The sequence below is a fragment of the Microtus ochrogaster genome, linkage group LG4 (genome assembly GCF_000317375.1).
Source record: "Microtus ochrogaster isolate Prairie Vole_2 linkage group LG4, MicOch1.0, whole genome shotgun sequence".
In the NCBI taxonomy this organism is placed as follows: Eukaryota; Metazoa; Chordata; class Mammalia; order Rodentia; family Cricetidae; genus Microtus; species Microtus ochrogaster.
This window is the reverse complement of record NC_022030.1, coordinates 46,109,460-46,125,043: the sequence shown is the minus strand read 5'-3', so window position 1 is coordinate 46,125,043 and position 15,584 is coordinate 46,109,460. Positions and strand designations below refer to the sequence as shown.

General features: G+C 41.1%; 1 protein-coding gene across 1 annotated transcript in view; it reads left to right on the top strand.

The window, feature by feature from the left end:
• The window catches only part of Pard3b (par-3 family cell polarity regulator beta), a 1,033,383-nt gene that overhangs the window by 927,998 nt on the left and 89,801 nt on the right, over nucleotides 1–15,584 (top strand). The window contains exon 21 of the mRNA XM_026786343.1: nucleotides 521–656. Within this exon, the coding sequence (XP_026642144.1) occupies nucleotides 521–656 (136 nt within the window). The remainder of the gene's footprint in view (nucleotides 1–520; nucleotides 657–15,584) is intronic.

The following is a 15,584-nucleotide window of genomic DNA, read 5'->3' as shown; positions in this document are numbered from 1 at the left end:
ACACACACACACACACACACACACACACACACACACACGTCTTGAGTTTCACTGAAAGGAATGCTGGTGCATGCCAGCCAATCATTTGTCACATCCAACCTTCAGGTCAAACAACTGGGATTTGATCTCAAATAAGCAATGACATTTGAAAGAATGAGATACCCGTATTGAAATTTAACCAAACACTGCATATGTGATTGTAAGGAGAACACAGTGAATTTTTGAATTGCACTAGAAGCTCAGGACATGATCTTACCTTCTCATTCCCAAAAAGTACTTATTAATCCCAAATCAGATGCCTTGATACTTGGAGCTAAATGTGTGTGTGTGTGTGTGTGTGTGTGTGTGTGTGTGTGTGTGATATGTCCTTTCTTTGCTTATTATTGATTTTACCATTTTCCTAGTTTAAATTGCATTGTCAAATTTCAAATTTGGACATCAGACACTTTAACAGGGAAAGGAAAAGGGGATCTCAGAGGCTGATGTCCACCATGTGACCATATCTATTCCTGTGCTACAGTGGCCGTCCCATGACTGGTAACAGTGACCGCATCCAGAAACTTCGGAAGGAGTACTATCAGGCTCGAAGAGAAGGGTTCCCTTTATATGAAGATGAAGAGGGACGAGCAGGGCCATGTGACCATGACCTCCGCTGGGTAAGCCCATGTCTGATTCCAATCAGAAGTTTCTCTCGACCAAAATAATTCAGAGCAGAATTCCACAGTCAGGTCAAGAAAATTCTGTGCATATCGGGTTGCATTCATCTTTCTTGAGTTTTATAGATATGAACATTACCCAGACCACAGTCATCTTCTCCCACAGAAGTTGTTTATTTAAATCAAACCACAGAACTATACTTGTTCATTTTGTCTGCTCTCTTGCTTACTTTCTGTTGGGTACCTCACCCGTCTGGGGCAAGTAGGTCAGCCACTTTAAAGAGGACAAGGAACATTTGTATGCTTTAATCCTTCCACTCCTCCTCTTAGACATAGAAGTAAATTTCAGAATATTGTTGTCAAAGATATCTACTGTTTGTATATGAGATCTGAGCAATTCATGTTCCCCAAATCTTACCAGTATAATAGCATGGTGTAAGGGCCAGGCAGTGATGTTGTGTGCCTTTAATTCTAGCACTTGGGAGGCAGAGGCAAGTTGATGTCAGTGAGTTGGAGTCCAACCTAGTCTACGAAACAAGTTCCAGGACAGCCAGAGATACACAAAGAAACCCTGTCTCAAAAAACAAACAAACACAACAAACAGAATGGCATGTCCTGAGCTACAGGGAGTTTTTGTAGGATTCATGGTGCTAATTCTTTCAACATTCAAGGAACAGAAGAGAATCTTGTCAGCACTGAAGGCAGACTCTGATTTCTGTGTAGCATTTTCCCTGTCTTGTAGGTCTACCTATAAATACACACAACTCATGAGCACCCACAAAAAATGTCTAGGGGCAGAGCTTAGAGCAGGATGATAAGAACTTATCAGCTACAGTGTGTAACTTGCAGCTGGCACTCAATACATGTCACTATAAGTATTAGCTCTGGGTACTATCATTGGAAAAGAGCTAAGTGTGACCATTGCAATGTCCTGGCTGGAACCAATCCTTTGAGTCCTCTTGGGTGATTGGAACCTTCTAGTCTATCATCTTGGACAACAAGCATATTAAATGGGAGTTTCCTGCTCTGGGTTTCAAACACATTCACAAGATCACGAGTTGGAGAATGCAGCAAATGCCCTTTAGTTCTCACGTCTGCATTGTATGAGTTCGTGTATAACATGTGGTCAAATTCCAGCACCTCCCACTGTTGTCCAGAACAATGGCCCCTCAGGCCAGGAGGTGCTGTTTCATACAATAGAGTTTAAAAACACTAATGGAGCCGGCAAGGTGGCACACACCTGTCATCCTAGCACTGAGGAGTCTAAAGTAGGAGGATCAGGAGTTCAAGGCTAACCTAATTTTTGTGGTAAGATTAAGATACATGAGATTCAGTCTCAAAATAACCCAAAGAAATGTATAAATTCATATTAACAAAAGTATGTTGTGTATATTGGTGATCCAAACCCAGAGATGTTAGCCTCTTTAGGGAAAAGCATGTCAGACTATGTAGGGAAATAAGTACCTTTATGATTTATACAGATGTTAGAATTAAACAGAATGACATTCACAGTGGGGCAATGTGTCTCTTAGATTCGCCATAGTAGAAAAGAAAGATTTCTATGGAATAACAGATGTAATAATAATTCACCCTGTCTCAAACTTGATCCTTATTGATTTACTACCTTAGACAGGAGATGAGGGGCACTTGTTAGGCAAAGCTCAGACTCCCTTAACAAACAAAAGCCAGTGGTAAAGTGATTGCCACTATCCCAGGAACAGAACATCATGTCTGACGAATTGAAAAGTGTTTATGAATTCCTATGAGCAGAATAAGAAAGTGATTTCAGAATGGCTAGCCCTTGTTATCTTGGCTTTGTTTAAAGATTTCTTTACTTTGAGCTAGGAGGATGAGGATGCTAAGCCTCAAAGAGACTGAACAGGCCTGTGAAGCTCACCAAACCTGAACTGGAGGCTGATCCCTTGGGAGCTGCCTTTTCTAATGATTCTCTTTATACCAAGCGAACTTGTAACCAAACAGTTTAGTGACTGAAGAAGTATCTATTTTAATTTGTGTTTCCCATGCTCTGGTGCATTGAGCTTTGCCAAATGTGACTGATTTTGCTTTTCCCAGACAATTTGAGTCTAAGGCATCCCAGAGGGATGCTGGGAACTGCACTGTCATAAAAGACAAAGTATCTCTGTGATCGCCTGAGATACCCCAAACTTGGGATTAGCATCTCAGCATCCTTTCTACTCCTTCCCCTGTGCCAAAGGGAAACACTGGTACCTTTTGTCTAGGGGAGGCCTATGAGAGCAAGTTTAGAAAAATCAACATTTTATTTCTGCCTCTCAGCCAGACCCAGCAAAACATCTTTCATGAGCCTGAAGTGTCTAGAGTAGGCTGGTTCTCAGACCACAGAAGTTCTTGTTAAATTCAAATCAAAGGGCAGGGAAGGAGAGCTACCCCTAGCAACTTATAATTCCCCAGGTAGTCAACAAGGAATCTGAGATTCAGACTCAATAAGAGAAACTGAGCATTGGTTCCTTCCATTTCCGTAAATCTCTAAACAATCCCTGTTTGCTCATAAAATCATCATCATCATCATCAAAAATATTCCACAGACTTTGAGATGTCCCAGTAAAGTACCACACTTGGTTCAATAGGCCTAAAGAAAGTTCCCCACAACCATCCTATTCCAGAAAATTCTGTGCTCCCAGGAAACTAGGAAGATAAATTATCCTATAACTAATCCTCCCTTACTATCCTCAGGACCACTCTGCAGATAACAAACCTGCATATGTTCAAGACCCTTATTTAAAATGCTAAGGATTTGTATAGAACGTGTAGACTTTCTCCTGTATACTTTGGAGCATTTATGGACTATGGATGATATCTAATGTAATGCCAATGTTAGGTAGATAGTTTTAATCTCCGCAATTTAGAGAATAATGATAGGAAATTTCATATGTATTCAGTAATATGAATTGTGTCTGTGTGCTCGTGTTTGTACAAGTGTATATACACATGTGTGTAGTCAGACTTTCTTTGACCATCAGCTCCCAAATAATGACATGGAGACGTCTTACTAATTATGAAAGCTTGGCCTTAGCTTAGGCTTATTCCCAACTGGCTCTTATAACTTAAAGGAGCCCATTTATATTATTCTAAATTTTGCCACATGGCTTGTTACCTCTTCTCCATGCTGTATATTCGACTCTCTCCATCTCACTGGCGAAATCTCCACCTCTCAGATTGTTCCCAGAGTTGCTATCTCTGACTGGAAGCCCCATCTATCCTCTCCTGTCTAGGTATTAGCCATGTAGCTCTTTATTAAACCAATCATAAGGTGCCTTTGACCCAGTGAAATGTCCTACAATATTTCCCCCTTTTGTCTAAACAAAAAGGGAAAGGGTTTAACTCCTAACACAATAAAACTATATACAATAAGAACAACTATCAGGAAAGAATTACATTCACCATGTCTACTCCATCTTTATTTGACAACTTTGAAGAAAGTATTCTATTATCTGTCCTATCCTGGCTAGTCCAAAGTATTGTACCTAAATCACTTTGTATCATAACTTGTATCAACAACCTGAAAATATCTTTTTAGGCCTAAAATAGATTCTTAGATAAACAATTTAACTTTATATGTCTCTCAACCTTTATAAACTTTACATTCAATTAGGACAGCATATTGTCAGCAGTCAAGGCAAGAGCAGTATGCAAACTCTGTATAGAGGTTCTTCAGTGCCCATCATCTTCTCTGAAGTAAACGGGTGCTGCCAGGAGCAGATATATCTCACTATCATGAAAAGCTTTATGTTATTAAAAATCTTAAATTCTGCAGAACTCTGAAGTATTTGAAGACCAACTTTCTATCTAAAATATATCTCTGTTTGACTTTGAAAATATACCTAACATAACTACAAGTCTGATTGTTATAGATGACTACCTCTTAATTTGTATTTTTAATTATCCTAAATAGTTTGTAATAATTGCTTTTATGAACTAGAACTTTACAATAAATTTTTAAGTGAGCTGTATGGGTACAATACCTTAAATAAGAGTAGAAACATACATACAGTATAACAAAAATAACCTTAAATCTGTATCAGTATACAAAACCCATACTAATGTAAACATTTGAGACTAGTAGTTGCTTTTCAGTAGATTCAATAATCTACCATTTTATCTTATCATTCCTATATCCCCCCATTTTTCTTCTCAGAAAGAGATCCTTGAATCCAACCTTCTTTGATTAGTTTCCTATCTGACTAATAACAACTTGCTACTAACCCCCTAAACAATGACAAATATACAAACCCACTGAGTGACCAAAGATCACCCACCCAACCGCTTGGGAATGTGGGCATCGTGTTCCTAAATTACTTCCTGCTGTGTGGGATCGATGGCGTCTTTAGGGGATCCTGAGAATATTGAGATTGTGGTCAAGTCCTAGAAGAGCTATCTGTATCATTTGTTGTTCGTTCTCTCTGTGATGGGAGAGTGCAGAGCTTATCTGAAGACCTGGCTGGAATGGTCTGTGAAGCTGGACCACATTGGATAGCAGCTTTGAAGCTGTGCTGAATGCAGATTTTTGAGCACACTGAAACTGTCATTCTGAGATGACCTGGGCTACTTGTCTTCACTGGTGCCTGGTCCTTTCTTTATCTGAAACACACAAGCATTTAAAGGTAACATAGATATCTGCATTAGCACAAGCATGGAATGTGCGGTGTGCACAAGTCAGCTAAAGATGATTTTATGTTTTATATTTGAGCAGGTTAAAGGCATCTGTCAACTTTATAAGCCCTTTGGGACTGCATAACCCATCTGTAATATAAATCTCCAACCATGCTATATGAATGAATGACATGTAATAATAAGTCATGAGGACTCCGTAGCCAACAAGATTTATCATGTCTCATCCGGTCTCAGAGCTGTTTTCATGTTGGGGGATCAGACTATACATCTCCTGTCCTATAGCTTTTGTTTTTTCCCTTCATGTCTACAGACAAACCTGAACTTTTTAATTTTGAAGGAATCCATAGCTTTTTGCTTCTGTAGACACAAAGGCATAACCTTTTCCTCCAATACAACACATTTTCAGACTTCCATTCTGAAGTTACAGCATCCGTAAAATATATAGGCTGATTTAATTCAGCAGTTTCCATAATCCAGTGTCTCTCAGCACATATTGCTTTTTGCTCATTAGTATTTAAATCTCAAAGCTATATATAATAAAGCACTAAGTAGGATCGGATGCTCTGTGTATTTATTCTTTTTATATTAATTTACTCTTTCTTTAAAGATTTTATTTTTTAACTAAATTTTCTATGATAGTTTATACCCATTTTCTTTTCTTTGTTTAGCTTCTAAGCACATTTTCAAGCACACTGTTCCTGTCCAAAGGTTTTTCAGTCTGGACTGGGATTTCTACAGGCCTGCAGCCTTCTCTGACCACATGAGTCAAACCTTAAACAGTCACCTGCTGTGTGGCTCCCCTTAGCACATGGGACTTGTGCCTGGCTTGTCCCCCACCACCTCCACCTAGGTAATTCAGCAGACTACCCCACTGGTTCTGAGCTGCATCTGCTGTTTGCCTTTGTGTATGAGCCAACCAAGCGTCGTGTCTACAGGGGCACCAGTCCACAGCGCCTGTCTGCCTCAGCTCTGGGAAGTTGGTGTACCAATGCTGCAGCAGGCATTTCTGCCTAGTGCCAACTAGCACAGCAACTGTTTCAATGCTCGGCTGAACAGCAGAGCCAATTAAAGGAGCTGCACCTCTGTATGCCTCAAGCACCAGGCTTGTCTGGTTCAGGGTCCAAATCTTTTCTCAGCTTTCTCAGGCCATGTTTAGCTATACATGCCACACACGGAGTACCCACTTTAATCATTCTTTCTCTTTGAACTACCAGCTCCCAGATAATGACACGAAGACTCATTACTAATTATGAAATCTTGGCCTTAGCGTAGGCTTCTTCCCAACTAGCTCTTATAACTTAAATTCACCCACTTATATTCTACATTCTGCCACATAGGTCACCTCTTCCCCATATTGTATGTCCAACTTCCTCTGTGTCTTGCTGGTAAAATCTCTGCCTCTCAGAGTTCTATCTTCTTCCCAGAGTTCCTATCTCTGCCCAGAAGTCCCGCCTTTCCTCTCTTGCCTAGCTATTGGCCATTTAGCTCTTTATTAAACCAATCAGAAGATGTCTTTCATACAGTGTTATCTAATATCCTGTATGTGTATGTCCTATGTATGGCATTCAGACATGAACCTCATGTGCCTTTCTTCAGGTTCTGTCCACCTGTTTTGTTTTGTTTTGTTTTGTTTTGGGGATAAGGCCCCTCACTGGCCTTGGATCACTTAGGCTATGATGGCTAACCAACGAACTCTAAAGATTTTGGCAGTCTCCACCTCCCAGCACTGTGATTATGAGCATGTTCCACCATGCTTGGAATTTCTTAATCAAGGTTCTAGAAATAGAATCTGGGTTCTCATCCTAGCAAGGTGAGTAATTTACTAACAGAGCTATCGCTACAGCTGTCCAGATGCATAAAAACAAACATTATTTCAGTGTGTGGTTGACTAATAGCTGCAGAGGTCCAGCTGTACTTTCAAACTTGATTAAAAATAGCCCAGAGAGCAAGTTCACTCACAAAAGTCTTTAAACCCAAAATGATGAAAATGTTTGCTGAAGAGATTATGAAATGAATGTTTTAAAGTATTTTTCTCAATGAAACTGACTTTTCTTCTTCGATACTATGCACACTCAGTGGCTTGAGCCTAAGGCATCTTCTCACAGTTTTTTTTTTCTTTTGCATTTCTTTTCCATTTTCTCCATATTCTATTTGATTTTAATAAATATTCATTTCCTCAATCTCAATTTCAAAAAGTATCCATTTTCTCAGCCTCAGTGGAGACCAATCATTGGTAGTAAGAATATAGCATTATGTCCAATTAAGAGAGACTCACAATCTGGCTAAGGTATATATGCATCTAACCCCACACCCCATAGGACAATAGCATATATGACAAATGCTGTAACCAGCTCCTATATGGACTCAAAGAAGGTAACCCAATGTGTTGTGTCTGCAGTCAGTCGCAGACAAGGTGCTGTGGATGCTATTTAGGCAATTTGGGGCTTGCTTCAGCCAACACATTTTTTATTATTATTATTACTATTATTATTATTATCTCATGTCAGTGATTCATTTTTTTCTTCTACCAATGAAAATAATAATAGTAATGATAACTTGCTAGATTTCTTCACGTCACCTGCTTTAAACATGTGAACACACAGAGACTGTACAGTTTGTCGATATGGGCCCGAGCTGGAAAGCCCTATCTATCAGCCGCCTTTGTGGCTATTTCCCATCCAGGTTCTGAAAAGCTATAAAGAATTGGTCTAGAGAATTTCAATGGCTCCCAGAGAAATGGCCTGGTGGGTTTTTATAGGCCCAATTAAGTAAGCAAGGCATGCTTGCTGTGAAGTGTTAACATTTGCCAAAAGAAAACATGATACCTGCTATCTGCTGGTATTTTTATTTTCTGTAAAACTTGTTAAGACTGTCACTGTTCTCTGGCAACAGACTGCCTTTTTTATTAGCAGATAAAGATTATCTGCTTATTTAATAGCAGCATGAATATCCTGTAATTTCAAAAATTGGATGACTCTCAGGTTTTCTGCAACTGTCCATACCTTTATTATTGCCTTCTTCATGAGTGTGTGTGTTATTATTCCTCTCTTCTCCTTTTGAGATTCTTGGCTAAACTAGAAGAATGTTTACTTATAAAAGAGTTTATAGACTCTTGGATGGGAAAAGAGAACATGTGTGTGTTGTGGGGGAGAATAGTAGTTGACATAACTTAGCCTAACATGAAATGCTAGTTTCCAATGACCTAAAAATCTTGGTACCACAACTTTCTGGAAAGGGAGTGGGCTCAGGTATAGTACGGCTGCAAACAAAAGTGGGAGGGCTGGGTTCATAGAAGAAAGCTCTTGAAAGGGTTTCTCATCCTGTTGGGGTGGTGAGCTAGTTGCCAAGTTGAAGGAATGTGTTTAGCTACTGACCTGCACAGTGAAAGATAAAGATTTGTACACAACAGGGGTGAACAACGTGATGTTGAGGTCATACTAGCCATCGTAAGACAGGGATTGAATGTGGAAATACCATAGACAAGTATGCTAACTAGCTTTATGTCACCTTGGCACAAGGTAGAGTCATTTGGAACTTCAACTATGAAAATTCCCCTACCAGATTACCTGTGGGCAAGCCTGTGCGGCATTCTCTTCATTGATAATTATCTACTCTGTGGAAAGTCTCACACCCTGCAGATTCCAGAATGTTATAAAAATGGTTGGTGTTCAGTGAGGGAGTCCTGGCCTTATTGACTCAGCCTTATCAGTTCTCATAGTCAGAATCATCGGAAGTAAACAAGAACAAGGTTATAAGGCAGAACCAAAGAGTGGACCCAAGCCCATCCATAGTCCATAAGTAAGTTTGGGTAAAAAGGACCCGAGAGAAATTGACATGCCATTAATAGGAGGGATGTTGGCTACAATCAAAGAGTTTTTTATTTAAATTATGTAAACTTTATCGTCTCATATTTTTAAGGATCTCCTGTGTTCATGTATTTTTCCTGTTTATTATTAGAAAGAATGGGTACTATTAACAATCCCAAATCCATTGTCATTTTTTGCTACAAAAAAAGATAGATATTTTCTTTTGTCTTCTGATCAAAAAACTCAGAAAAAAATCATCATTTATCTCTTTTTTTTCTGACTTATTCATCAGAACCTACCAGACTTCTGGCTTTATATTTACCTGTAGAAAATAACATTTTGGTTAACTTTAAATGTCAAAGTTATAAAAGCAATAGGATTCTTTGGAATTACTAAGGAGGCTTGCTTTCTTTAGACAGGGTTGCCCGTATACTTTTATAACTGCACTGGCTACTTCTATGTCATCTTAACAAGAACTAGAGCCATTTTGGAAGAAAGAACTTTAATTGAGAAAATGTCCCTACCAGCCTGGCTTGTTAGAAATTCTGTGGGGTTTTATCCCATGCTTTTTCAGACCCATGCTAGCTGGTCTTGGTGAATTCCTGAAAGATCATCCCCATTGTCTCAATGTAAAATGTGTAGTCCAGACTGACCTCGAACTCCAGATCCACCTGCCTCTGCCTCCTTCAGCAAATCCTACCGGTCTGCGCCACCAGAACCGGCCAAGAACAATGGCAATGGGTTTTTGATCCTACTGCACATACTGGCTTTGGGGGAGCCTAGGCAGTTTGGATGCTCAACTTACTAAACCTGGATGGAGGTGGGCGGTCCTTGGACTTCCCACAGGGCAGGGAACCCTGATTGCTCTTCAAGCAGATGAGGGAGAGGGACTTGATGGGGGAGGGGGAGGGAAATGGGAGGCAGTGGCGGGGAGGAAATCCTTAATAAATAAATAAATTTAAAAAAATTAAAAAAAATAAAAATTGAAGGGGAATTATGCAAACAGTAAAAAAAAAAAAAAAAGAAATTCTGTGAGGAATTTTCTTGATTATGATTAGTGTTGAGGGCCCAGCTCACTATGTGTCTCCCTCCCTTGGCTGTTGGTCCTGCAAACCGGGCTTCACCGTGGTCTCTGCTTCAGTTCCTGGCTCTGCCGGCAGGCCGTAAATTCCTGAGAACGGAAGTGTGGATTGAGGAAAGAAACAGACAAGAGATAGAAAGTAGAGTGAGAGGGCCTCCAGTGGATACTGTAAAGAGTCCTCCTATGCCCCAATCAATGGATACTGTAAAGAGTCCTCCTATGCCCCAATCAAAAGGAAAGGGCTTCCACAATACAAAGAGCAAGCAACTGTAGTCACCTGCTTACATCTCAAAACACCGGTGACTATGCCCTAAGTCAAAACATGTGGTGGACTGGCCTTTAAAGAGTAAGGCATCCACTAGCCGCACCCTTGGTCAAACACCTTGTTCATCCTTGGGGAACAAGAATGGATCTGAACTCCCCGACCTTTAGTCAAGATGGAAGGGATCCAAAACTGTGGGCCCCTGAAGCACAATTAAATGAAGCACGATTAATAAAAACTTGAAGTCAGAAATTGGGGTTCTACCTGAAGATCCGAAAAGCAAAACAGTCAGCCACTGGCTTTAACTTGACCTCAGTCTGAAATGGAGATCCTGCCTCCCAGAATTTCAGAATGAGACTGTGTCTGAGAGCTGTCTTGCCCCATTCCTCTCTAGGGCTGGGATTAAAGGTGTGCACCACTGGGATTCAAGGCATGCACCACCCAGTTTCTATGGCAACTAGTGTGGCTACTGGGATCAAAGGTATGTGTTACCATAACCTAGTCGGTAAGGCCGACCAGTGGGACTGTTCTACTCTCAGATCTTCAGACAGTCTTTGTTTATTAAATACAACTGAAATGTCACTATAGGCCCCCACATACCTCCTGGTTCCTGCCTTGAGTTCTGCCCTGACTTCCCTCAGTGACTGACTGTGACAGGGAAGTATAAGATGAAATACATCCTTTTCTCCCCAAGTTGCCTTTGGTCATGGTGTTTCATCACAGCAATAGAAACCCTAACAAAGACAATAACATTTATTTTTGAGAAGTATTATTCTTTTACCAAAATATGGAAGTCATAGTATGAAGTAAAAAATTAGAGCCATTAACAGTATGTTGCTGAGATATCTAGAGTTTGGCTACTGCTTCAGCTTTCTGTCATCATAACAAAGTACCCAAGATAACTAACTTTCGAAAACTAAAAGGGTCACTAGGCTGCCAGTACTGAATACAATCAGTCCAGCCCATCATTTTAGGCCTGTGCAAGCCACAACATCATGGTAGATAGTGAACCGGGCAGCAACATTGCTTATCACATGGCCAGGAAAGCAAAGAGAAGAATCAGGGCTTAGGCTAGCACAGTACATTACAGAGGCACACCCACAAAAACCAAAGGCCCCACCCCTAAAGGTTCTACACCTCCCCATAGCATCACTCTGGGGACCAAGGCTCTAACCTGAGGGTCTTTATGGGACAGTCAAGATTCAAGCTCTTTCCATGTGGTATTCAGCTGCTGCTTGGCGGATTAACTCTCTGGGACTCCATGTGCTCCCAATGCTGACTCCATCCACAGATCACGACTTCCCTCACAGCCCAAAAAGACTGAACCAAAAAATGGAAAAGATGATGTCAAAGCAGGGGAAAAAAAACAAGAGAAGGAAATCTACCGTGGCCATGGGTTAGGTGAACTGAAGCCTGATTGGACTGGAGGCTGGCAAAGCATGAGATGCCAGTTTACAGGCAATCCCCGACACATGAAGAAACTGGGTTGCAGAGACCCATTTACAAGTTGGCAATTTAGAACTAGGAATGGATCTTCCCATAGCGGGAAAAAAGATTGGTTGTAGGGTTCCCAAAGCAAAGTCAAAATTCCCACTAAAACCCAGTAACGTTGGGCTGATCGTAGTGTCGTTGGCTGGAACGGTGGCAGGGAGCCCCAGAACTAGAGAGAGAGAAGGGCATTTCCTTTTCTCCTTCCTGGACACATACATGTTTGCCATATTCTCCAGGTTGCCTCCCATAAATCTCTGACCATTAATTGTCCCTGACTCCCCAATTGGCTCTCCACAGAAGCCCCTTTCTCCCAGAGTGCAGCAGTGCTCAAGTTTAACTCTGCCTCAACCCTGACCCCCAGAAGAGTTACCATTTTCTCAGTGTTTGCTCCCAGAAGTCGGTTCTGACCTATCAAGTTTGTAGAAAAAGTATAGGAGGCGGGCTCAGGAGATTGACTGCTACCCCCACGACTGCAGTACCAGATCTGTTCTCCATGGCGGTGTCACCTGGTAGGTGCCTCTGCCAGCCTGGGGTTTCTCCAGCACTTCTCTTTTTATGCAGGGCCATCTGACTGACTTCCTGTGATCAGTAATCTGATTCCGAAAATAGAACTGATTTCTTTAGTAAACTTTTAGTGAACTCCCATCCTCCAAAGGCAAGCTTTTGTTTCTAAATCTGCCTTCTGGGGCCCATGGCACCAGTTATTGTAACACAGGCCATGACTCATCAACCCTGGCAACCATCTTCCCTGGATACCCTAAACCTCTCTGTCCACTGCCTTTCTAATGCAGAAATGGTGAAGCCAGCTTGAGCACTGTTTACTTGAAATGTAGCAGGCAGCAGAGCATGTTATTATATTTTGTTAGATCAGGATTACAAGTGATCGCCCGAGTTTGCATCGGGGTTGTACCAATTACTAACTGGGAAAATGTGGGTCATTTTCTACCTCTCTGTCACCTTTAATCATCTTCTAATGGTACTGTTTCATATAAGTATGGTAACAAGTATGTGATTGCATGGAAAGCAATGGTGTCTGTCTTGTTTTCAACAGTTTACATGCAAAGGTGCTTAGAAACCATTCATTCCACCACCAGACAACTTACCTGTTCTCCTTAACCTCTGCTCACTCTGGGCCATTGTACAGCAGACACTGCATCGTGGGAGGCCTCCCAGCCCCACTCACTGTGCTGCCGTGGAGAGGCCCATGGTGACTTCAGGAGCTGACTCCCAGCTTGGCTAGCAGGCACTTCTTTGACAAATCCCATTGCACCAAAAGTCAATATCTAGTTCCCTCTCTCCCACACACTCACTTTTCTTTCTTAGCCCCACTCCTTTCATCTTTGACCTTGGGGCGCCCCTAATCTCTTTAATGAGCTCAGGGAAAAAACAAAGACCTGCAGAAAATTGACATCTACTGGCTTCCGCTTTCGGCTTTGCAAAAGCCTCAGAGCAAAGAAATGCCAACTGCCGGCTGAGCTAAGGGTGAGGGTGCAGTTCAAAGACAGGACATGCAAATGACTTGCTTAGTGAAGTAGACAATAGCAGACTGTTGATAACATTGACATCATTCATTCAGTGCCTCCTCAGCCCAGTCTTATACAACACGAAGATGCTGTGACATAGACATCCTCGACCCTATGGTTGTCTAATGAGAAAACCAAACTCCTAGAACTGCACCAACACCACACAATGATTAACAAAGCTGGCTCTCCAATGTGGGCTATCTCCCAGAGCAAAAAGGAGAAAAGGGGAACCCCAAACCCTGGCAGCTCTCTAAATATTTTTGATGTGTGTTGAGAGGATGGGGAGAGAGAGTTCATGTTTCCCGTCTCGAGTATTCATATTTAACACTGTCAATCTGCTCCACTGCCTCTGCCGAGTGACTCTTCTTCACTCTTAATTCATTGAGCCCAATAGGACCCAACCAAAACCCAAGTATTGTTTTCTCAGTTCCCTTTAAAAGTCTAAATGAAATCATTCTTTTTATGTTGTAATCAAATAAGTTAGCCATCTCTGGCTCTAGCCCAAATCTAAATAGCCACAAAGAAAAGCAGAAAAATGAAAGTTCAAAACCACACTATTTTTCCATAATATGTAAAGAAGAAAAAGGCCCTGTATGCTACACTTCCATTCAAGTGAAAAAAGAACCCTTTCTGCTTCTAATGAGCAATTAATTCCAGTTCAGGATGCCGAGTTTAGAAGAAGTTAAGTTTCCCCAAACCACAACCGTTTGTGTTGGATCATACTTAAAACCCAAAATTCCAACTTTTCAATAATAACATTCTTTTCTTCTACTGCAATGGGAGAAATGACCATTTTATGTAATATAGGAGGAACCATAGCAGAAACTCCTATGAATTCCAGATTTCCCAAACAGTTCTCAAAGCTGTTTAAAATCAGGGGGATGTGTTTTGTTTTAACAGAGCTTAAAGGGTCTAAAATAAACTTTGGGCACTAAATTAAAAAGAGAAGATGATGTTTAGAGTAAAAGATATGAAAATCCATGTAGCTGGTATTTGTGGCCCTTCAAGTTTACAACAGTTCAGAATTTGCAGCCCATGGCATCTCCCAGCTCAGCTTCCTAACTATAAACCACTTGGATCACAACGGTGGCCATCTTGTTCTTTCTTTTAAGAAAATGTTGGCATGCGTCATAACCATTCTGAAGTTTTACAACATTTGGTTCTCATTTAATGGCAACTATTCTGATGTTATGGTGGGGGAAAGGAAAATTTATAGAACTCTCTCCTTTTGGGTTTCACAGGAAAGATTCTGAGTCAAAGAAAAGCCTAAAATGATGGCCATCACTACCACAGCCCTAGCATGCCTTTCTCCGTGTACACTTTTGAACAGAACTGTAATGCATACAAGAGTCTGTGACCCTACAACTCTGCCAGGCCTCTTGGCCTGCCCACTTCCCACAATCGTTAAGTCCCAAAGAAATCACACAGAGGTCTACATTAGTTATAAACTGATTGACCCATTAGCTTAGTCTTCTTAATAACTCTTACAACTTATATTAGCCCATTATTCTTATCTGTGTTAGCCATGTGGCTCAGTAACTTATTCAGCAAGGCAGTCACATTTTGCTTCCTCTGTGGCTGGGTAAGGACTGAAGAGAAATGGGCTTCCTTCTTCCCAGAATTCTCCTGTTCTCATTGACCCATCACTACAGAATTTATTTAAAATATAATTGACAGAATACAAACCATTGTCCCACACCACTCGGCCATCACTGTTTCATTGTGAGCCTTGAAATCACAATGTTAATTGTGCTTATGAAGATGTACAAAAGTTGGTCCCACTGACTTCTTGCTAGGCTGACCGGTCAGATTCACATTCATTCTAGTAAATGGTCCTTAAAGACAGGGTACGATGGAACGGTTTCTCACTCAGCCTAACCCCACAGTGCCTCTATAACTGAGGCAGCGGCAAAACCAGAGCAGCATGCGTGGAAGACATGCTTCCTGCAACTCTTCAATCCTTTGTTAGTCATGTGCCCGGTGAATACTTAGTAATGTATATGTTTGAATGTTTATGAAAATGTACATTGAACCCAACAATTGCAGCATCCAGTAACAGTAGAAAATTGCTCTCTCTCTCTCTCTCTCTCTCTCTCTCTCTCTCTCTCTCTCTCT